Source organism: Peromyscus leucopus, chromosome 3, assembly GCF_004664715.2.
Source record: "Peromyscus leucopus breed LL Stock chromosome 3, UCI_PerLeu_2.1, whole genome shotgun sequence".
NCBI classification, from domain to species: domain Eukaryota; kingdom Metazoa; phylum Chordata; class Mammalia; order Rodentia; family Cricetidae; genus Peromyscus; species Peromyscus leucopus.
In genome coordinates, this window is record NC_051065.1 from 113,191,989 (window position 1) to 113,216,705 (window position 24,717).

The 24,717-nt window shown below is 43.5% G+C and overlaps 1 protein-coding gene across 1 annotated transcript; it reads left to right on the plus strand.

The window, feature by feature from the left end:
• The first annotated feature begins 1,770 nt into the window (after nt 1-1,770).
• On the plus strand, nt 1,771-23,830 carry Arl6ip5 (ADP ribosylation factor like GTPase 6 interacting protein 5). The gene is made up of 3 exons (XM_028855516.2): nt 1,771-2,010; nt 19,044-19,261; nt 22,917-23,830. Exons 1-3 carry the CDS (start codon nt 1,835-1,837, stop codon nt 23,087-23,089), a joined length of 567 nt encoding a protein of 188 aa, XP_028711349.1. The 5' UTR covers nt 1,771-1,834; the 3' UTR covers nt 23,090-23,830.
• Nucleotides 23,831-24,717: the final 887 nt, after the last annotated feature.

Below are 24,717 nucleotides of genomic sequence, written 5' to 3' on the forward strand. Positions count from 1 at the left end.
GTTCATATCCCTGGGTGGCTGCTCTTTTCTGAAGGGAAACAGAGGAGTAGATGGGGGGGGGAGCTGCCGGAGGTGGGAGGAGTGGAAGGAGGGAGGCTGTGGTCAGAATGTAGTGTATAAGAGAATAATTAAAAAAAAAAAAAGTCTGCCTTCCACCTTAGGAACTAACTAAAATATAGCCATTAGCTACCTTTCCATCCACTGCCATTCACAGATTAAACCAACCACCTGTGTAAAGTAGTTTGTTTTATTTTTTATGAACATGTACATATTTTTCTTTCCATTTTTAACTAAGTAACACAACACAGTTATTTGCATCTCACTCAAGTGGCATTGGGTATTATCAGAACCTGGAGGTGCTCTAAAGTACAGGGCTTGTGTGTAAATACTATAGCATTTAAAATAAGAACTGGAGTATCCAGGGAGGGTCCCAATGAATATGAAGAACATTGTACCTTGTTCTCATGTATTTGATATGAAAAGCTCATTGATGTGATGATGCATACCTTTAGTCTCAGCACTTACTTGGGTGGCTAATGCAGGAGGATCTCTTGTTAGTTCAAGGCCAGCCTGGTCTACATTGAGAGTTCCAGGCCAGCTAGGGCTACATAGTGAGATCTTGTGTTTTTTGTTTTTTTTTTTTTTTTGGGGGGGGGGGAGTTATCCTACCAACAATTACCTTACCTGGGGAAAAAAAAACAAAACAAAACATAAGCCTTTGGAGAAAAACAGCGGTCACCAATATAGCTTTGGGTATAAAGGGTAGGATAAAAATGTCTCCTTATCTATTAAGATCTGTGCTTGGGCTGAGAGATGGCTTAGTTAAGGTCCTATGGGGCTCCTGCAGAGTACCTGAGTTCAGTTCCCAGCACATTCACTGGGTGGTTAAAGCCACCCATAACTCCAGCTCCAGGGGGTCCAATGGCCTTTTCTGGACTCTAAGAGCACCCCCATTCATAATAGCACATACCCACACACATAATTTTTAAAATAAAATATACCTTTTAAAAAAAGACATTGTTTTCTTTAGTAAATGTTATTGGCTTGATATTGGAATACAACTAAGAAAGCTTTTTGGTGTGGAATCCATGAATCTGCCCAGAAACGTGGAGCACAGCAGGCAGCTGTTTGCTTTGAAGCTAAGAGCACTCTCAGCCAAAAGTGAAGCCGTCCAGTACCTATTTGATCATCTATCTATTACGATGGCACAGCAGTTCAGTAATTTTGCCACAAGACAGCAGACATGGAGAGCAAAGAAAAAGGCGAAGCCACAGTCAGCCGTTCATTTCAATCCAACCCTCACTCACATTTTTCCAGGCTGATTTCACACCAAGTGACTCACGAGAATTGCATGCATATGTGGGGAGCTTAGCAATACTGGACTTCGAGCAGCACTGAGGTCGTCTTCCATTCCATTCCACTTAGACTGACATCTGAACAGCTGCCTTTTTGCTTCCCCCAAGGCAGAGAATCCACAGTCCTACATTTAACACTCACAAAACGTGTCTAAAAAGAGATGGTTTATATTCAAACTGCCAGAGAGAGAATTGACACCACTTTTAGGCAGGGGATATCCTCTGGCTACTTTCTGTCAGTGCTCTGTTCTACATTTGTTCCTTTGCTCAGTAGAAGAAGGCCCCTGTTTTCTGTCACTAACCACTTCCAGCCAATCACGGGACAGGCAAACACACCCGCCCGAACCCGATTTCCTGGGCCCTGCGGTGCGCTAACCTCAGAGCCAATCCAAAGGAGCCGGCTGTCATCTTTCACCCAGCTGGGTTGCCGCCGCCGCCGCCTCCAGATTCCGGAGGCGAAGCACGCGAAGCCGAGGAACATGGACGTGAACCTCGCCCCGCTCCGTGCCTGGGACGATTTCTTCCCGGGCTCTGATCGCTTCGCCCGACCGGACTTCAGGGACATTTCCAAATGGAACAACCGTGTAGTGAGCAATCTGCTCTATTACCAGACCAACTACCTAGTGGTGGCTGCCATGATGATTTCGGTCGTGGGGTAAGTGGGGTCTCAAGCACCTGTCCGCGGTCGGGACGCAGGGACTCCGGGGACAAGGCCATGAGATGCAAGACAGGGGCCACGCAGAGCGCCTGCCCCGCGGTCTCGGGAAGTGGCCAACCCAGTGGAAACTTGTTCTCAGGGCGAGGCCGCGTCTCTCTGGGGTCCCGGTTCTCTTTCTCCTTCTGCTCCGGTGGCTGAGACTTCACAAGGACCCTGGGAGGGAAAAGCTAAGGGGAGTGCTGAGAACTTGGGGCAATAAAAGTTACCCCCTTCTGCGTCCCCCATGCTGAGGTCAGGTGCCTGTCAGATGTTTGTAGCACGCTGGGTGTTTCAAAAATAAGAAAAAAAAAATGTAGTGTTGTAACCTTGTCTTGGGGCTGCCTAGAGGAGCCTGGAGTGACAGGGTGTGGACCCAGGGCGGTGTTGAAGTGAATCCTCCGCCTAATTTCCGCCACACTGTACAAGAGAGCTGAGCTTGGGCTCAAGAGGGTGCGCGTCTCCTGGTGGCGCATCTTCCCGTGTGAGGTGACTCTGGGAACGAGGCCCCTGACATATTTTTACCCCAGAAGTTGCCAGACATGGTCCCTTTAGCTTTGCTCTTTAGCCTGGGGTCTTATCCATAAATGAAAGCTTTTTCAATGCTTGATAGTTAAATGCCGTGTGTTAATTAAGGTTCTACGTGGGCATGTGGACACACACACACACACACACACACACACACACACGTACACATTTCTGCACCTGTTTCCTTAGAAGCTGCCTTATCCTTTAAAAATGATTCTCTCACCTTTTACAAAATAAGTGGTTATATTTACCATCTTGTTTATTATCTCTTACTTGGATTTAAAGAAAAGGCTTTTCCTTGAACTCGCTTGTTGGGGTGGGGGTGGGGGAGAAGAAGAAAGAAAGAAAAAAAGAAAAAAAATTCCTTGTCTAAGGCTTCTTTTTCAGAACAAACTCAAAGAGAAAGAAAGCTGCCAAGAAAAGGAAAAGGAGAGATTCATACTTGGAGGGGGTAGGAAGGAGTGAGTGAGGAAGAGGCCTTAACTTGGCCTGAGGTTAGCTGGCTTTATTTACTCAGCTACCTCTGGGCACCAGAGTTCATGCCAAGTTCCGAGCACACCAAGATGAATCAGACTTGACTTCTGGCCCAGGGACACATGGTATTTGCTGAGCCTCAAAAGGAGCAAACTCTCACAGCACCGGAGACTGGCAGAATTTCCTATTCCGGGCGTGGTTCAGAGTGGGCGCCAGTTCCCAAATGCAAGTTCCATGTGGGATCCTTGCTGTGTGTGACTGAGGAACTGCCAACTCTAGGGATGGCCGAGTGTGCAGAGGACACCGGCCCTGGTGGACTCTGACTAAACTGGCAGCTGAGGAACCGTTAGTCAGGGTAAGAAGGCCTAGGAGTTGTACCTAAAGCTGCCCCAGACTCTCTGCTTCTTCCTGGAGAAAAACTGCGTGAAAAAGTATCTTTAAAATAAAATAGCTAATAAATGGGTCTACATATCTTTTCTTCCTCTTTTGTTGTTATGTAGTTATGGGGGAATTTTCTTATCTTAAATAGAAAGAAATATTTGACAAACCAATCAAATATACAATAAAAACACATCCTCCTCCCCCTAAAGCAGTATGTGCCCAGACTCTAGCATAAGCCCTGGCCATCTTGTGGCCTTCCTAGAATCCATTTTTCATAGTCAGCTCTTTAATTAAATATGGCTCTTTCCTTATGGTCTCAAGCCACTAAATCAGGCAGTCTGGGAGTCTTAATCCTTCTCATTCCTATTCCACATAGAAGTCTCAGTTGTTAGTGGCATCTTTGAAGGATAAAGAGAAAAGTACCTGTTATTGTTGTTGTTACAAATTTGCAAAGAGCCAGGCAAGGCATGATGGCTCATAACTAGCACTCAATTGTCTGAGGCAGGAGGATTGCCATGAGTTCCAGGCCAGCCAGAGCTAGAGTGTGAGACTCTGCAACAGTTGTTTCAAAACCATGAGTGTGTGTAAAATATAAAATTTTCTTTATACCCCAGCATAAATTTGGTCATGTAACTTTTAGTTGTTTTTTTCTATGCATCTCTAAACACTTTATAGCTTTCCCCACAAATTCTTATTTTCCTTCTTTATAATTGATAATAATAAACATTTATTGAGGGCTCTGTGATAAGTACTGTGTGCTAAGTAAGTTCCTGCATTGTGTCATACAGCTCCATAACTGAACTATTATTATTTTCATTACTAAATCAGATGCTCAGAGAAGCTGAATGACGTACTTAGAACCCCAGACCTGGGCTTGTCCCCTTAACTACTCTGCCGTCTTCCTAGGAGTCAGGAAGTTTAGAATTATAGTGCCTGAAAGGCGGAAGAAATCCAATACCTTTGGGATCATGGAGCATGGCTGATTCTGGAACATTCCCCATTCTGAATAGAACTGTCCTCTTTGGGTGCTGCAGTGGATGGGTGGGTCTGGACACTGCTGGAAGCTGCTTATCAGGACTCTCTGCTAGTGGATGATAGTTTCTCATGATGAAATGTGCAAATAAGACACATTACCTGGGGGGAAGACTGTCCAGTGACTCCATCCCTGTGGCCAGGAGGCCCCTTGGGGACCATGGGTGGCTATTGAGGTCCTCTAGTGTTTCAAGTGTGCTTGGCTGAGGACAGACAGGGCTGTTTTTTCCCCAGATTTCAGCATGAGGGGAGGGGAGATTGGAGGATGTGATGTAGTTTCAGAAGCACGAAGAAGCCTAAGATGGAGAATAAGAGAAGTAAGATAGAGACAGAGTTCCGTACTGGGTCCTGAACAGGAAGGGCTTGGCCGTCAGAAGTTAGGTCTTCAGTGAGGCATGGAGGTCCATGTTTTTTGTTTTTGTTTTTTTTTTATCCCATTAATAGGGAGGATGAGGCAGGAGGATAGTGAGTTTGAGGCCAGCCTGAGTTAAATAGTGAGTTTGATGCTGGATAACAAGACTTTCTCTCCAAAAGAAGAGGATTTTCCCCTTTCCTCTTCCTCCTTTTCTTCCTCTGTTCTTCTTTTCCTCTCCTCTTGTCTCCTTTCTCCACCCTCCTTCTGCTCTCTACTTCTCATCCCACCCTCTCTGTTTTTTTGTTTTGTTGTTTTAAGCATGGTTTCACTGTGTACCTCTTGGTTGGCTTGGACCTCAAGCTCCTCCTGCTCTGGAGTCCCAGGTGCCAGGATCATAGGCATGTATGGCTCAGCCCTGTAGCCCTCCCCACAGACAGTTTTTATTTTTGCCGGTCTCTTTGAGTAGTATAAGTTAGTAGTTACAAGCCAGATGAAGTGGGTTGGAATCCCAGCTGCCAGCCACTGGCTGTCTGACCACACTGCCTCATCTTCGCCATCTATAGAGTGACAGTAAGGACAGTGCCCACCTCACAGGCCTAACCAGTGTCACACAGGTACAGCTTTCAGAACAGAGCCCACCTCCTCAGTTTGCTCCATGAAGTGTTACTTCTTTCTTATCACTGTTAGTGTAGAAACGCAGCATCTTTAGACCAGTGACTTTCTCTGCCAAAGTCCAGCCCGGATCTGTTTTCCCACTTCTGCAAGACTCAGTTTTGGTGTCACCCCATGGGAGAAATCCTGTCCCAGTGTCTCTCATTGCCAGTGTTAACTGGATTCCACATCTGTCCTTGCAGTTTTCCTGTTACCTTGAAAGCCTTTTGTGTATACATGTCCACAAGAAAAGAAAGATGTTTAAGATCAAAGATCAGAAACAGTCCTTCCATCCATGACAGGAGCCATGAATGCATTAAGATGTTATGTTTACATCACACATATCAACTGAAGTTGTCTTAGCCAATGTTCTATTGCTATGAGGAGACACCATGACCAAGGCAACGCTTGTAAAAGAAAGCATTTCATTGGGGGCTGGCTTACAGTCCATTAACATCGCAGTGGGGGACAGGGAGGCACGCATGGTCCTGGAACAGTAGCTGAGAGCTGCATCCTGACCCACAAGCTAACAGACAGAAGGAGGGAGGGACAGACAGAGAGACAGAGACTGGGCTTAGCATGGCTTTTGACACCTCAAAGTCTGTTCCCCCCCCTCCAGTAACATACTTCCTCCAACAAGGTCACACCTCCTAATCCTTCTAATCCTTTCAAAGATTTCCACTCCCTGGTAACTAAGCATTCAACTATATGAGACTATAAGAGCCTCTCTCATTCAAACCACCACAGAAGTCTTTGCTTTTTTTTTTTTTTTTCAAAGTAAAAAATACAGTCAACAGTTAATTGCACTTGACCTTAGTACCATGCCTGTGATACATTCTAGCTGTGGGTAAGGATTTCTGAGTGCTTGATGGAGTGCCTACAGATACGAACTAGAGAAATCTATTCAAAATACTGAGCCAAGGAGCAATAGCAATCTGCATCTGGCAGCTTATCACAAATGAAGACCCTCTGGACCATTTCCAACCTCTGGGCTCTATATTTTAATAAGGGTCTCAGAGGATTCATCCTCACATTAAAACTTTTTCTAGTCTGACTCAAAAGAAACACTGACAGAACTTAAAAATTAATACACCACATGCCAGTGTCACTTTTAGAAATTCTAATTGTATTTTTTTTTTCTAGATCCAGGAATCTGTTGATTTCCCCCCTCTGACTCCCCAAATGATTGCAATATGTATACCCAAATCTGAATAAGAGCTAGTAATCCTGCTGAGCGACCATCGGTTTGACCAAGCATGAAGGCTGGAGGTCATGCAGCTAATTGGAACCCAAACTGCTAATAGTAGCTGGGTTGATTACTAGCAGGTGAAATAGCTTTTCAATCAAACCGCATGGTAAATTTGCTAAAGTTCCTGCTTAATCGGATTTAACTGAATATTTGAAAATTACGTTTTTACTGCTTATGCTAACTTACCTTTTTCATTCCTGACATCAGAACTCATGTTTTCTATTTTCCTGGTGTGGCCTCAGAGTCACCAACCACACGCAGTCTTTGCAACTTGTAAATGCTTCCCCTTGCCTGCAAGGCACATGCACACATCCCCCACCCCCCACCTTATACAGAGTGGCGTCACGGCTAGGTGAATGAGCCCAGGTTTTCTTGGCAGGAGTCACTCTGTGTCCTGATGGTTTGGCCTGTGGAAGTGTTAAAAGAAGGTGGGATCCACAGCTGCTACTTTATGCTGCTGGCTTGCCAGGTCAGAAGTTTCTAGAAGGCTAGTAATTATAGACTTGAAAAAAAGGTATTAGACTAATTCTTTTCAAAAGAACTAGGACTCTGTACAAGCCCAAAGCATATGGCTGTCAGCATCTGGTATTAAGAATGCTCACACTGTTTGTGCTTTTAAAATGCTATAAGGAGAAAGAACTGGTTGCCAGTTGGTGAGAGAAGAAAGAGCTAAGAAAGTTCCGGGTGCTCTGCACGGGGATATATTTAAACATTTGTGGGAAGAAAAGACTTGACATCTGGGTCCTCCCCCCTGCTGGCCTCTAAATAGCCCTAGAGGTGCATTTTTTAAGTTCTTGCTCCCTTGTAACTACTGTCCTTTCCCCTGGCTTTGTTGAGGCAAACCTGATCATCTTAGGGTTTTGTTTGTTTGTTTGTTTTTGTTCTGTTTTGTTTTGCTTTTTGTTTTTATTGTGAAAGGTAGACCGTAAGACAAAAGATTGTTGGAATTTTTTCAGACTGTCTGTTGCCATTTATCAGTGAACCCTTCACAAGCCCATCCCTGTTTTGCCTGTATACTGGCCCTGTTTGTAAATTTATGCTGGCAGGTGTATTGCTTATGGATTTGTTTATGTTTTTTTTTTTTTTTTTTTTTTTTTTTCGAGACAGGTTTCTCTGTGTAGCTTTGCGCTTTCTGAATCACTTGGTAGAGCTGCTCGAACTACGAGATCGCTGCTCTGCTGATGCTATTAAAGCTGCGCACAACGCCGCTTTGTTTATGTTTTTTTAACTATTTTTTAGACTATTAGTGTAAGTAATGCTAAGAATAATATGAAATGGAAACTACTAGCAATTCTTTTTTATTTATTTTTTTAAAAAATTTACTTATTTATTATGTGTACAGTGTTCTGTTTGCATGTATCCCTGAAGGCCAGAAGAGGGAGCCAGATCTCATTACAAATGGTTGTGAGCTACCATGTGGGTGCTGGGAATTGAACTCAGAACCTCTGGAAGAACAGCCAGTGCTCTTAACCTCTGAGGATCTCTCCAGCCCCTAGCAATTCTTTTTATAGTCATTTGCAAATAGAATAAATTGCAGTCTGCTTACAATTTAAGATGAGTCAGAGTCTGGGGCTGGAGAGATGGCTCAGCAGTTAAGAGCACTGACTGCTCTTCCAGAGGACCCAGGTTCAATTCCCAGCACCCACATGGCAGCTCACAACTGTCTATTACCCCAAGATCTGACCCCCTCACACAGACATACATGCAGGCAAAACACTAATGTATATAAAATAAAAATAAAGAAATTATTTTAAGAAACGATTAGTCAGAGTGAGCAGTTTTACAGTGGGATTCTTGTGTCCCTTCATTTATTCACTCCACAGAGTGGGAGGCATTCACCAGCCTTTCAGGTACTGCTGGGAGGAAGTGGAGAATAGGAATTATGATTCCTTTATCGAGCTGGAGGTCTAGAGGGGTAGTCAGACAATGCTGAAAAGCTCAGAATTAATTTTTATACAAGGCAACCAAGCCTACAGAAATACACAACTACATTTGGGAGGGAGAGACAGGTGGATCCCTGAGTTTGAGGCCAACCTGGTCTTACAAAGCAAGTTCCAGGGCAGAGAAACCAAAAAAAAAAACAAAACAAAACAAAACAAAACAAAACAAAAAAAACAAGAAGAAAGAAAAGAAAAGAAATACACAACCCTATGGGCATATGTCTTTCCTAACTGACTTACATGGTCTTTCCTAAACAATTCCACTTAGAAAATTCTCCAGTGTTAGCAACAGAGGAAACACTGTTATGTGGATGGGGGATAGTGGAGAGGGTTATTACGTTCTCATAATATTCACTCACGATTCACATCACTTCTCCATTGAACAAATATTAAGTGTGTGTCTAGCCGCAGCCCTGAGAATACAGCAAGACATACCACGTCCACACCTGCCCGATCCCCCCAGACTCCACCCGCCCCGCAGTGCTTTTTTAAGTACACTTCATCCAGGAAAGACAGTGCAGGTGGATGGAGTTTTCTTCTGATGGGTCTTGAGTTTTTTTCTGTGTGCAGACCTTTAAGAGATCTGTCAACATTCAGATGTTTGATCTAAAGATCCTTCATCTGAACTGAGGATGTAGCTCAATGGGAGAGCAAGCTTTGCATGCACAAGGCCATGGGTTCAATCCCTTGCAGGCAGAATTACCTCTCATTTAAATATCCTTAGCATCATGTATCTCACTTGTACCCCCTGGCTTCTCTCTGTCACCGTCACATGCTTTTTATTAGAATAATTGATTTTTCCACCCTGCCTCTGTCAACTAGTTGGTGTTTCGGTTTCTTTTTATTAGGGAAAGATTTACAATTTCTAGATAAAGGGAAATATTGTGTGTAGTCTGGATTCCTGGCCCCTGTCTTAGAAATTGGAGTTGTGAATCAATTTAGGGCTGCAGAACTCTGGACAATGTTGGGATTGTATCATTTAGTATTATATTGTATTATATTATTTTCCTTTTGGACAGGTGAGTTTTATCCTTTATCATTCATCTTTAGAAGGCTTACCCTGGATGTCGCCTCTGATCAGGGAATGCTTTTGCAGCTTTGGTCAGAGATAAAACCTGCAGTTTGGCTCCCATTCAGCAGCCATTTACTGTAAATAGATAAGATTTTAGGTCCTTGCGATGAATAGGCACATGTCTGGGCCTTCCCTTCCATAAGCATTCACTGGCAGGCAGAAAGGCCATTTAATGTAGAAAACAGCATTTTGGTTGCTCCTTCTGCTAACCGGATTAGTAGCCTATTGATTCAATGTATAGGTTGGAGGTTAGTGTGAGATAAATAAGACACTCTTATGGGAAGAGAACTTAGTGTCATCAATCTTATTAGCATGTGTCAATTCCAACTTCTCTCCCTTGCCACGTGACAATAGTTCAACAATTCTCAAGTTTTTCTTGTCTAAAATTACACCACTGAAATCATTCAGGAGGACCAGTTTGTCAACAAGCAAGTGTCTTCTATCACTTCCAAAGAGTTCCTGGGAAGGACCATGAGCCAAGGTAGTGATGAGTATGTGAGCATCATTATGCCACGCTCTCTAACATTGGTGATGGTGTTTCATCATACAATTGACATCTCAATGTATTCCCAGCAAGGAATGCCAATTGGTGATGAAAGCTCTCCATCATAAAAAGTTTAAAAGGACTCACTACTGTCTAATTCCAGTTCTGTCACCATTTGACATGCCGACACTCCGGGGAGGGTTAGAGTTATGATTCCTAACTCAGGTCCAATGGATTGTCTATGAAAAGTAAACTTACCAGTCCTGGGTGTGGGGAATGGCCCAGTGGGTGAAGTGCTTGCTGTGGGAACATGAGGATCTGAGTTTGGACCGTAGCAACCACATGAAAACAGCCTGGGAAAGCTGAGACATGAGAATCCCTGGAGCTCACTGGCTGGCCAGTCTGGTCGAGCTGCCAGTCACTAAGATATCTTGTCTCAAAAGATAAGATAGAAGCTGAGTGGTGGTAGTGCACGCCTTTAATCCCAGCATTTGGGAGGCAGAGGCAGATGGATCTCTGTGAGTTCAAGGCCAGCCTGGTCTACAAAGTAAGCTCTGGGACAGCCAGGGGTGCAGAGAACCCCTGTCTCGAAACACGCCCCCTCAAAAAAAATAAGATAGAGAGCAATGGAGAAAGACACATGACGTCAACCTTTCCCCTCCATGTATACATACGTGTGCACACAAATATGCATACACATAAATAATAAATACATTCATACATAAGCAAATAGTTTAGTAAATGCCAGACAAAACACAAGAGGCTAACAAAGTATGCCTTGCTAGGAATACATTGAGATGTCAATTGTATGAACTAGTGGGGGAGAGTTCTCAGTTCGCTGGTGCAATGTATGCAGGATACAGTGACTTCTGTGGCCCTTGCTAATTCAGCCAGCTAGGGAAGTCCCAAGGTTATGTTACTTTGACCTTCTGTGACAAAATAGACAGGCTCCTCTGCCATCTAAACTTTCCTTTGTCCCATCTAAACTTTTTTGAAGTCTCCTTTACCATGGTGCTCCTTGGGTCCAGGAGATGAGGGTTATATACACTGGAGGTTAATTTGTGTCTAAAGTCCATAGTTACACTTTACAGTGAGATATAGTTCTTGCATGCTGGCAGGATTGCTCGGTGATAATGGCACCTGCAGACAAACCTAATAGCCTTAAGTTGGATATCTGGGTAGGAGGAGAGAACTGACTCCTGAACGTTGCCTCCTGACCTCCACATCGGCACCATGGTGAATGTATACACTAAATAAATAAATGTAATTTTTAAAATTAAAAAGAAAAAAATAAAAGAGTTCTTGCCAGGACGGAAGTCATATTAGGAAATGGGGGGGGGGGGGGGAGACCAAAACCACCGAACACTGTTAGGGTGATCACAGGAAGCAGAAAGGACCCTCAAAGGAGAGGTCAGCAGTATGTTAATCTCCCTCCTTTGTCCCTGCTGTCCCTTCAGCCTGTGCTGGTCACACAGCCTGCAGAGGTGCCTTGCAGAAAGCCTACTGCTTTTCTTCCTTGTCCATTCATCTCCTCATACAGAAGCATGAATTTTTTTCCCAGTGATACTTTTCTCACTTGTCCCTTTAACAAGCTCTGTGAAGAAACAAAGGCTGGGACTATTTCCCTGTCCTGTTTAGTATACAATAGGAATAATAGTGGCTTGTCTATATTAATCTCATGCTCCTTAGTTGATGGCCACAGAAATACACTGAACTTAATGAAATGGTATGAAAATGCACCAATCTCTTACTTTTTTTCTTTTATTGGACACATTTATCAAGTATGCCGTGCTAAGTGCTGGGGCCAAAACTGTGATGTCTCCGTACGTTATGGAACTCTCTGTGTGTTCAGCACTCACCCACACAAACGTAAAGCCACCACTGTGGTAAGCACTGTGGCAAGAGGCATATGGTGTTATGTGCTGTTCGGAGGGGCTGAGAAAAGGCTGCTGAACTGAGCCTTAGAGAAGGTTGGAGTGAATCAAGCAGACAGAACAACTCCTGCGTGGGTCTGTGACTCCCCAGCAAGCAGCAAGTGAGCTCTAGCAACCACCAGAAACCTGGGCACAAGTGCAGAATCAGGACGTGGTAGCAGGAAGCTGGTAGAGAGGGCTGCTGCATGCCAGGTGCCCCTTAGTACAAGCAGCCTAAGCTAAACACCAAGGTTGGTGAGCAGAGCATGGATCTCACCCTGTAGCCAAGCTCCCTGTCCCAGGTACCCACTCCTGGTACAACTATGTTCAGTACTAGGGGCTACAGAGGCAGGCAGGCCTTGTAGAATGGATAAAGGGTGCTGATTTTACAGGGGCCATGAGAAAAAAGTGGATGGGTATGTCCATAATTGCCAGGAGCCCCTGGCTGTGGAAAGATCACAGGAAAACCTCTACTTCTCAGAGAAGTGCCCTGTGAGCACACACCCCCTCTGTTCCCCTTCCCTGTGAGCCAGGCTCCTCTGGAAACCACTCTTCAAACACAGCGTCCAAGTTAGAAGTCAGTGTGAGTCTGTGTCTGCTGAGGAACTATTTCTCTGCCCTCTGGGTTCCGCTTGGTGTGAGAGAATTTCCCGAATGGTCCTTGGGCGCTGCTCTGAATCCTCCACTGTCGTTAATTGCACTGGTAGCTCTGCCGTTGGTGGCCTTGGACACATTCACCGACTGCCTAGATTCCTTAGCTCACTTCTTTGTGAACTGAGGGGGTTTTCAAGATCCCCCTAGCCCTAGAACACTGTGATTAGATAGGGTCTTCCCTCCTGCCGGCAGTTTATGCTGACTCTGCAGATCCCGTCAGCAGCCTCACAGTGGCAAGCCTGGGGCACATTTCACCACAAAGCCACCTTCCTCCAGCCCTCTCTCTCTCTCTCCCTTCCCCCTCCACGTACACATGCTGGGCAAGTGCTGAACCACTGAGCTACCCCTCAGCCTCTGCTACCTTCTCTCGGAGAGAAATAACCCTGTGGAGGGATTCCTTAGTAGTTGACTTCAAGTGGAAGGAAGAACAGAGCAGCTGGGAATGGAAGGGTTAAGTCCTTGCGTGCTTTAAGATGCTTAACCACACAGGATGACTATATTGTGACCCCCACCTCCACCATCCTTCCTCCCTCAAATCCGGTGGCTGCTTTTTCCCTTCTTTGGACCTCAGTTTTGTCTTATACTGCATAATGGGATGGTATTGATTCAGAAATTCACAGTGGCATTCTGAATGATTTTTACAACCAAGAACAACCCCACTGCAGTAGAGGGTTTGTTAATTAGTAGAGTGGGGTAGTTTATATGAATATGTTTATCTCAAAATTGAAAACATGTTTCATATTTTTAACTTGCATAATTAGGTTGTGTTCTACAAAGAACAGAATCTCAAACGTTCGGTCTCTCCTCCACTCCTCCATCATCTTCTAGTGCTTTCTCTCTCTTTTCTTCCCTGCTTCTCATTATTCATGGTAACCAGCAATAAACTTGCTCCCCGCAGAGCCTCGTAAGAGATGACCTGTTTATGGAAACCACTCTTCCAAAAGCTCCTGGATTTTATCTTGACTGGTGTGACTTAACAGCCCAATGGTTGGCATCGAAGACAACAACTGCTTCCCAGATTCTTGTGCTCATCAGAAAATGCAGTTAGTTAGTCTGGTGTCTGGGTGTGTGTGTGTGTGTGTGTGTGTGTGTGTGTGTGTTTCATGTGTGCCTGTGTGTCATTTTGTTACAAGGATAAGTGGCTACCAGGGCATCTTCACGGCACATACTTTATTGATTTTCAGAATGGAATTGCATGTCCTCAGAATATGGAAGGGAATCATTTCTCCTCCCAGTGACTTTGTTCTTTTTCCCCGTCAGTTTGGAGTTGGACTGCCTTCTAATTATAGTTTGTGGTTGGGCATGTTGCAAGCTGAAACTAGTTCTATAGGAGTGCTTGCTTCTTTTCTCCTGAGCTTGAGCTACAGGAACAGGTGAACAGCAAATGTGCAATGGCTTGAATCAGCCCTGGGTTTTCCATTCTTCATCCCAGGCTTTATTTAGACGTTTGGTTTAGAGATCTGCTTTACTTGTCAAAAGTAAAAATAGAAAAGAAAAAAAAAACTTTATGGGAATTTCGTTGTATGCCCCATAAATTATTATCTTAATGAGTATTCTAGAAAGATCTTTGGTACTTTGCTGCAGACTGACCTGCTCCCCTTTGCAGTTTAGTTTGCAAGAGTATTCTTAAGTTTCAGACTTTCCCCATGACTCACCTTGTTTTTGAGACAAGGTCTCTCAGTGAGACCTGGGCCTTGCCAAATACATGAAGGTCATTGAGTCCCCGGGCTCTGCCTGTGCCTACTCCCCCAGTTCCGGGATTACAAGTGCACAGCTCCACACATGGCTTTTTTTGTGGTGCTGGGGACCAAGCTCATTTCCTCAAGCTCGCGTAGCAAGCATGCTGTTTCCTGGCGCTCCCTTCTAGCTCTTTCTGTTAATGTTGTTCTTTGCTTTACAGTCCAGACACATTTGAGTGGGTCCTAGATTAAAAGAATGGCTTCGTGAGGGTCTATGTTTCTTATTTTAAAATGTCGGACATTTTCATTTATTCAAGTAGCATAAAGTAATTGAGAAATATAAAAACAAATGCTAGACTTGGTAGTCCATGCTCGAATCCCAGCATTTGGAAGGCTAAGGCTGGAGGATTGCCATGAATTCAAGGCCAGCTAGGCTGTGTAGCAAGACCCTTTCACAAACACACACATACACATACACACACACACATGAAGAAAGAGAGGAAGATGAGGAAAAGAGAGAGAGAAACAACCCATGATGCCCCTACCCACCATGAGTACTGAAGTCTTTTGCCTTCATTTCTCTCAGACTTTCTCTTTAGGAGTGAGATTTTGTTCATCTGTGCAAGTTCCTAGTCCTCTAATACAAGGCAGCCCCAAAGCTTGTTCAAGGAGATATACTTTTTGCATTACCTGATTCTGCCTTTCTTCCAGCCTGTAAAACTTTTGTCTTTCCCACATTAGGTATTGGGGCATGGTGTCATGTGCTCTTAATCCCATCTCTGGGGAGGTAGAGGCAGGAGCATCAGGAACTTAAGGTCTTCCTCAGCTACACAGTGAGCTCCAATTTACCTATGCTATATGAGACCCTGTCTCCAACAACAACAACAAAATCAAACAAAACAAAAATCAAACAAATATCAAATCTGAGGTTGTTGATGAAGTAGCAGATGAAAATATAAACTAAAATAATAATAAATGACAGAGGCTGAGTCACTCTGGGTGACTTGGAATTGAAAGGGAGGGCAGGCAAGGCAGAACAGCCTGTGAGCTGGGTGTTGAGAGCTTGGAGGAGGTCAGATGGTACAAACTGGCACACAGAGTACAGACAGCAGGAAGCCAAGGTTGAGGTAAAAAAAACCCTCAAGGTGGTGTATGAACTCAAGTCCCAGTAATGCTATTAGATACCAAGAGAGCACTAAGCCTGGGCTGTGGACAGAGAAGCAGCTGATTTCATATTTTTGTATTTTCTTTTTTGTGTGTAGTTATTTTGTTTTTGATTAGAAAATAATACACAAATGATAAGCCAGAGCTGGTAGTGCAAATCTGTAATCCCGGCTACTAGAGAAGCTAAGATAGGAAGACAGAGTTCAAGGTTAGCCTGGGCAACTTGGTAAGATGCTAAGACTCCCCTCCTACCCAAAAGAAAAAAGAAAAAAAAAAAACAGACAAGATAAAACAAAGCCAACAGTGTGAGGATATGACTTAATGACAGAACATTTGCCCGCCATGCATAAGGCCCTGGTCAGTCCCAAGTAGCACACACACATATGTAGCAAGATCTGGGATTATAGCTCAGCTGGTAGAATCCTTGCTTAACATTCACAAAGCCGTGGGTTTGATCCTCAGCACCACATAAACTGGGCACAGTGGCCTACACCCATGTTCCAGGACCTAGGAGGTAGCGGCAGGAGGATCAGAGTTTAGGTCATCTTCACCTACATCTTCACCTACACTATGGTAGGATACGTGAGATCCCGTCAATATAAAAGAAAGAGTAGAAAAGAAGGAAGGAGAAAGGGAGGGAAAAGGAAATGTAAATTATAGGCATTTCTGTTTTAGGGTTATGTCACATGCATGAAATGATGAAATTCGCCTAACAGGGAATGTGTTATCATTGCTTTTACCTTTTAAATATTTTACTCAATATATTGTTAATATCTTGTTGTACTACTAAATTATAAGCCAAATCTGGTAGTGCAGTCCTAAATACTTCAGCTTTTTAAACATACATGTGTGTGTGTATGTGTATATATATATATATATATCCCAGTCTAGTAAATCTAGTAAATAACATAGGTTATTCCTGACAGTTTCTCATATAAATACCACCGGCATGATATATCTCAGTCTCGGCAATTTTATTTATTACCTTTGTATTCTCAAGCTCGAAGGGTCTCAGTGTTTTCAAGGATTTTGAGTGACATGGCAACTGTTGCCGTCCTCCCAGGGGTGGCACTGGTGGGAATGGATCCTCTGAAGACAAAAGAAGGAAAGAGTACAGCTCATTAGACACATTGTACTCCATCCACAGAGGCCAAGGCAGTAGAGAGGGACCATCTGCACGCAGCCATTCCAAGGCGCTGCTTTTGACGCTGGAAGGGGGCATTTCCATGCAGGCAGTCAAGCCTGTTTCAATGTCACGGTGTCCTGGGGTAATTGAAGTTAGAGCTTACTGTGGTTAGCAACAGCCCGGCCTTGAGGCCGTTATGATCTTGCCCTGAGTCAGAAGGGGCTCAGCATGACCATTATCCCAAGTTGGCACCCATATGTTGTAGCTGGGGCTTGTTATGTTTCACCTTTTCTGAGAAGGTGACAGTCTGCTTGGAGGCAACAGAGGTGAAAGTACCATGTTCTGAAAGGAGACTGGCCCAGAACAGCAGAGGAGCCCAGAACAGCGTTCACAAGTGTTATAGGCTATGTTTAAACTATGCTACGCTACTCTCACCGTTGTTTAATTCTCTTCTGGATCACTCTCCCACTGCCTCTCTTGTTTGTTTTAAAGACAGGATCTCACTATGCAGTCCTGGCTGTCCTGGAACTCACATTGTAGACCAGGCTGTCCTCGAACTCGCAGAGATCATCCACTTGCCTTTGCCTCCTGAGATTAAAGGTGTGCAGCACCACGTCCAGCAATTCTTTGCTTTTTTAAGTGAACGGCTTTAGCTTTTTTTCAAAGCAGTTTCACATTAATTCCAACATCCTGACAGCAAGGATAAGAAATTTTCACTTTCTACTCAAAATAGTTTGTCTTTCAGTGGGCAGCATCAGAGCTAACTATAAAGGGATTTTCAGTTGGAAATGGTGGTGCACATCTGTAATCACAGTACTTGGGAGACTGAGGCTGGAGGATCATGGGTTTGAGGCCGGAGGAACAGCTGTGAGCTCAGGCTTTGTTTGGCATGCTAGGCATGGCTTGAGTCTTTTAAAATCTCAAAGCCTACCCCCTACTGACACACCTCCTCCAACAAGGTCATTCCTCTGAATCTGTCCCAATCAGTTCCAACAATTAGGAACCAAGGATTCAAACACGTGAGCCTGTGGGGACCAGTCTCATCCAAACCGCAACATCAGGCTGTACAGTGAGAATCTGCCTCTTACAAAAGCATGGGAAGGTAGAAGACTGCAGTGCTGCATCCTTTCCATTTACAATACTTGTGAGAAATTACTTCTTCTTTGTAGTGTTTTCTGCATTATCCAGACTCAGTGATGGCTGTCCAGTGATGAAGACCTTTGTCTCGTGGACCAGTGAATTTAGAGACTATATATACATCTGGAATTCTGAGTTGACAAGCTGTGTGGAGGATACCATGATTTGGATCATTTATTAGAAAAACAAAGACTAGTGACAGCTTGCTTTAGACTTCCTGTCAAGGAGGCAGTAATGGATAGGGAAGACTGGGCCGCTCCATAGAAAGCTTTGTTCAGCCTCAAGGAGAAGGCACCCCAGCTGCTGGGTCGCACAATGGGAGGTGGGTCCAGGGAGATTAGATTCTCTTATTCTAGGAGAAGCAAGTTACCCTGTGCTTTGTTGTTGTTTGTTTTGTGTTGTGTTTTTCCCCATAAGGATTCACATAAACACTGTAATAAACACTGTACAGTCCCAACAGAGATTTGACTGTAGACAGGGTCTTGCTCATGGAGGCCACTGTATAGCCTCTACTCTACATTCATCTATCACTCCTATTAAGGCTGAAATACTTAGTCCTAAAAAACAAATACACCTGGTGTGTGGTAGTGCCCAGGATAAATGAAAGCTAAACACAGCACATCTATAAAAGGTGTGGTCTTCAAATTGTGGGGCTCTAGTCAGACACACTAGCAAGTCTGGTGGGCATCAGGCTGCATGTGGTCATCTTAATGTCTTAGTTCCACCACTTTCTTTGTTGTTGTTGTTGTTGTTATTGATCATCTCTTCTTCCCTCTCTCTTTTTCACCTTTTGTTTTGGTTTTGAGTTTTTGTTGTTGTTGTTGTTATTTTGTTGTTTGTTTGCTTTGAGACAGTCTTGGCTATGTGGCTGAAGCTACTAGCCTTGAACTCATGATCTTCCTGCCTCAGCCTCCCAAGCACTAGGATTGTGTGGGTCAACATGCCTGGCTGTGCGTGTCACCATTTTCTAAGCACGAAGGCCGTTTCTCTTTAGAATTAGTCAGTCCTGTCTACTCCATAGGCTGAGGAGGGCTTTCAGGTTCTGGTGTTGACGAAATACTTAGCAAGTACTCAGTGGGTTTGCTCCTCCTCTTCCCATCTCTCCGCACGCTGTGCCTGCCACTGAGCCGGTCTTTCTCTGTCCCCACATCCCAGGTTTCTGAGCCCCTTCAACATGATCCTCGGAGGAATCATTGTGGTGCTGGTATTCACAGGGTTCGTGTGGGCCGCGCACAATAAGGACATCCTCCGCCGAATGAAGAAGCAGTACCCCACAGCCTTCGTGATGGTGGTCATGTTGGCCAGCTACTTCCTCATATCCATGTTTGGGGGTGTCATGGTCTTTGTGTTCGGCATCACTTTTCCTTTGTTGTGTAAGTAAACCTGTTTTCTTTTTCTCACTTCATTAAAATAAATGTAGGCATAGTTGGCCAATGGGCATTGCATAACCTCTTGGTATATCTAGTACAGTATCAGAATCCTCTAAAACAGCACATGAAAGCCGAGTAGTTGCTTATTTCCACAAATACATGTGGGCACTTGCAATGTGTCAGGTGCCCTTACAGAGAGATACCAATAAACAAAACACATACAAATCCCAGTCACATGGCAAGAACTGGTACAGCCTGCATGGTATCTGCATGGTGGCTTACAACTAACTATCCATAACTCCAGTGGCAGGGGATCTGATACCTTCTTCTGACCTATGCAGGCACCAGGCATGCATACATTCCTACATATAGGTAAAACACTCATACACATAAATATATATGTATGATATATATATATCTGAAAAAAACTGGATCACAATATAAACACTAAATACTATGATTCTGGTGAACTATATATTTTCTAAATAGCTTATTTTCTTTTCTTTTTTCTTTTTTTTTTTTTTTTTTTTTTTTTTTTTTTTTTTTTTTGGTTTTTTGAGACAAGGTTTCTTTGTGTAGTTTTGTGCCTTTCCTGGAACTCACTTTGTAGACCAGGCTAGCCTCAAACTCACAGAGATCCGCCTACCTCTGCCTCCCGAGTGCTGGGATTAAAGACATGTACCACCACCGCCTGGCTTAAATAGCTTATTTTCAAAGACCTCAAACAATATGAAATGAAATAAAGATCCAATTCAGGTCTCAGCAGCACAAATCTGGCTGAAATGCTAGTGTAGTTGGTGGCAAGAAAATGTCCCTTTGTATTTGAAAATGTTTCACCTATGCATCTATTCTACTAAATAACATCATTTGCTTATTTGAGATCTTGTCAGCTCAGAATATTTACAAATGAATCCTATACTTCATTACAAACCCTTGTAGTCATTTTTTGTTGTTGTTGTTGTTTGTTTTTTACTCTTTGGGGGCCCACCACCCAACTCCCAAATAAAACACACAGAAGCTTATTATTACTTATAAATGTCTGGCCTTAGCTTGGCTTGTGTCCAGCCAGCTTTTCTAACTTACATTATCCTGTTTCTCTGTAACTATGTTTTGCTTCTGGGCTTTTTACCTTTCTGTATTTTATAATCTTTCTTTCCTTCTTACTCTGTGGCTGGCTGGGTGGCTGGGTGGCTGGCCCCAGCATCCTCCTTTCCTTCTCTAAATTTCTCCTCCTACTTATTCTCTCTGCCCACCAGCCCCACCTGTTTCTCTCTCCTGCCTAGCTACTGGCTGTTCAGCTCTTTATTAGACCAATCAGGTGTTTTAGGCAGGCAAAGTAACACAGCTTTACAGAGTTAAACAAATGCAACATGAAAGAATGCGACACATCTTTGCATCATTAAACAAATATTCCACAACATAAACAAATTAACACATCTTAAACTAATATTCCACAACACATACTGTTTCAACCAGTAAATTCAAACTTTGGAGAAATTTCCCCAGATTTTCCTTGTTATACTGGAAGCCAGTGCTGGAATGATTCCACTTAAACACACTGCTTGATAACTGTAATCCCCTTTCTGCCTACGAGCCTGAGACAGCCAGAGTAATAAAATACATCAGAGTCAGGAGCCTCAGCTTCTCTTTCCAGATTCAGAGTGTGATTAGCATCCTAATTAAGATGCTTTCACTCATCTCTAAGACACAGAAATTAATGTCAGTTATTCTCAAACTCAGATACATGAGAATCATCTGTCCAGATACTTTTTAAAAATATGCTTTTCTGAGCCATATTCCCGTGGAGAGCCTGATTCTGTGGGTCGCTTGTATCTCTAAAGGTCAGAGTAGGCTAGGAACCCCAGTCTTCCTCTGAATTGTGCATAGTGTAGTGTGGGGGTTTGTCTGTAGCAGGTTCTTTTTATTTCTGTATTTATTATGTAGTGCAAGTGTGTACGCACATGCATACTTGTGTTTCCCTGTGTGTAAGGGTGAGCATGCAGGCCCAGAGTTGACATCAGGAGTCTTCCTCCGTTGCTCTCCACTTTATTTGGGGTAGGGTCTCTTGATGAAACAATTGGCTACTGCTCTATCTAGCTGGTTTGTCCTGAGGATCCTCTGTTTCTGCCTTCTAAGTGCTGGGATTGCAGGCTGGCTGCCGTGCCTACCTGGCTTTTATATTAGTCCTAGAGACTCAAACTCTCGTCCTCACTCATTGTCCATTGAGTCATTTTCATGATCTTTTTTTTTAATTTTTAAAAATTGCACCTATCTATCTATCATCTATCTATCTATCTATCTATCTATCTATCTATCTATCTATCTATCTACCATCTATCATCTACCTATTATCTATCTATCTATTAACATCTATCATCTATTAATCATCTATCTATCTGTCTATCTATCTATCTATCTATCTATCTATCTATCTATCTATCTATCATCTATCTGTCTATTTCTCTGTCTATCATCTTTCTCAAGAAACGTGGTAAAAAGACAACTCCTTCTACCATGTGACTCCTGGGGATCAAACTCAGGTCACCAGGCTTGGAGGCAGCCACCTTTTCCCACTGAGCCATTTCATTAACTCCCTAGCCCTATTTAACAGGCTCTTTGAGTGCTTTGTATGTACACAGAAAAATGGTTATTACAGATCACATAGAATGTCTTAAAATAAAAATTCTCTAACCCTTTCCACTAAGGTCCTGGGACAAGAGGTCCATGAGAAGGGACCATAGAATCTGTTTCATAGTAAACAGTGTGAGGACATTCTTGATGATATTTTAGAAAACATGCATGCCTCTTTGGAGGCACCTTAAGAGTGGAGTTTACCTGCATTCTGGCATTCAGGGAACAAAGTACAGATAAACCTAGCATGCAAAAAATGTCCTTTCTGGGAAACTTGGAGTAAGTAGACTCATGTTCAGGTTGGAATCATGTCAGTAGACAATTATGTTGAATGTCATGTTGTTTAACATTTGCAAGGTGGGAATTTTAGTGGGGAAGAAAGAATGTGGCTGCCAGATCAGGGCTCTTCCAAGGGACTACTGTGTTTTCTTCCACACACAAAACAATGTGTATGGCTTGACAGGTAGCTTTATATGAAGTCTATGCAACCATCTGAAAGCCTGCATCAGCAAGGTGAGCCGACCTGACAGCTAAAAGAGACAGGAGTGAGAAGGAGTACTATGCTGATGTGAAAAGGCGAATCCTTGGGCTGGAGAAATGGCTCAAGAGTGCAGAGGCCCCAAGTCTGGTTCTCCACATCCTTATAGTAGAAAGAATTGTTCTTTTCCTTCTACAGTTTCTTGAGCAAGATAGATAGATAGATAGATTATAGATAGATAGATTATAGATATGCAATTTTTAAATTAATTTATTTTTTTAAAAAATTAAAAAAATAGGGCCAGAAAAAATGATTCAGTTGACAACGTGTGAAGCCTGGGTAGCTCACAACCACCTATAACTCCGGCTCCATGGGGACCTGATGCCTTTGGCCTGTGCAGGCACCTACAGTCATGTGCATAAACCCATAGACACAGACATATGTACACATAATTAAAAAACAACAGTAGTTTTATTTATTTATTTTTTTACATAATTAAAAAAAAAACCGTAAAGGGAATTCTTGCTTTGATGCTGTCATTTCTTTCAGTGATGTTCATCCATGCATCCCTGAGACTTCGAAACCTCAAGAACAAGCTGGAGAATAAAATGGAGGGAATAGGTTTGAAGAAGACGCCAATGGGCATCATCCTGGACGCCTTGGAACAGCAGGAAGAGAGCATCACCAAACTGGCTGACTACATCAGCAAAGCGAGGGAGTAAGCATGCTCGCCTGGTGATGGGGCCGCAGAGGAATCCAGCCGCACTTTCCCCTTGTTCAGACCCACTTTCTGCCTGTGGTTTGGAAACAGAAGGTGCACGTTTTACCACCCAGCTATCTATGGCATCATGCATGCACTGGCCCACCTGTTAAGATCTCCACCATGACCCAAGGAAGGCCTCAGAAACTGCAAAAATATAGACCCACTTTCCTGTTCGGTCTGAGGTTTCCAGTGTGTTTTTGAAAGAGAATTGCAGGTTGGACAGCAACAGTACTATTCTATTGTAGGGGAACAGTCACTGTAGAATCTGGAGGCAATGCTGAGTAAGTGAAGAGTAAGTTCAAGTAGAGGGTGCCGTGTGTCTGTCTGTTTCTAACCCTGTCCGACATCCCCGCAAAAATCCCTTACGACTATGATGTGTTGGGTATGTTAGTTAGTAGTGTATCTTAGTTGTTTGGACATCAGAGATGATCTCTGACCCTCTGGCACCCGTTTGATGTGCAGTGGAAACTGGATCAGCCAGTTGTTTATATTTTGTTTACGAATATGAAGGTAGCTGTTTAGGACAATGTTTTGTTAACTTTTTGTAAAATTTTTAAAAGGGTAGTAATATGCTTTCACCGGAAGGTATTTCTTGCAAACTAAGTGTCATCCTCCTGGGGTGTGGGTGGAGGGGTAGTTACAGCTCTGTAACTTCTGTTATTCTTGACTTGGTAAAAATAAATAAATAGATAAAACCAAACTTGAGTTGTTTATATGACACATTTTTGTTACTACAACGAATAAAAGGTATCCAAGATAATGTTTCCATTATTTAGGTTTTTTGTTGTTGGTTTTTTTGGGGTAGGGGGGATGGGGGGCGGGGAGAGGTGGGGAGTTTCCAGACAGTGTTCCTCTGGATAACCTTGACTGGCCTGGAACTCACTCTGTATACCAGGTTGGCCTTGAACTCACAGAGATCTGCCTCCTGAGTGCTGGGATCAAGTGTGTGCACCACCACCACTCGGCTTTTGTTTAGGTATTTTTTACAGATTTGTTTTTATTATTTTCATTTGTTGTGTGTGTGTGAGAGAGAATGCCATGTGCATGCAGTGCCCACAGAGGCTGGAAGAGGGCATCCGACCCCTGGAGCTGCAGATACAGGTGGTGGGGCATGGGTTCTGGAAACTGACTGAGGCCCTCTGAAGGAGCAGGAAGTGCTCTTAGCCTTCAAGCCACCTCTCGTGCCCCAGAGTTTGGTTTTTAAATAGATGAGAGCAACTAGAAAGAAAGAAATGAGTGTGTGTTTTATTAATTCCTTAAGAGCTCAAAGAGGACAACGGCAGTTGATCTTTTGATCCTGCAGAGCTTCCCTAGAGGACCACGCCAAGTGAGTTTAAACGGCTCCTGTGACTCCTAAAGTTGTGCGCAGCAGCTGTGGCAGCCAGACACTAAAGAGATATTAGAGTTGGCATGGTGCGGGCATATGTATTTCATTGCATTCATCCCTTTGCTGCTCATCTATTTAGAAACAGATGATGAGAAATGGGTGTTTGCCCGTTTACTGATTTCATAGATGAAACAGAAAACACTTAGGTTTTCCGGTCATTGCAAAGAGACCTGGTACAGTCTTTCCAGAGAACCCTCTGT

Excerpts from the sequence above, each read along its gene's own strand:
- Arl6ip5 (XM_028855516.2), top strand. The coding sequence starts at position 1,835 with ATGGACGTGAACCTCGCCCCGCTCCGTGCCTGGGACGATTTCTTCCCG. Across the intron at positions 2,011-19,043 it reads ATGATGATTTCGGTCGTGGG|GTTTCTGAGCCCCTTCAACA; the intron begins GTAAGTGGGGTC and ends CCCACATCCCAG. Across the intron at positions 19,262-22,916 it reads CATCACTTTTCCTTTGTTGT|TGATGTTCATCCATGCATCC; the intron begins GTAAGTAAACCT and ends CATTTCTTTCAG.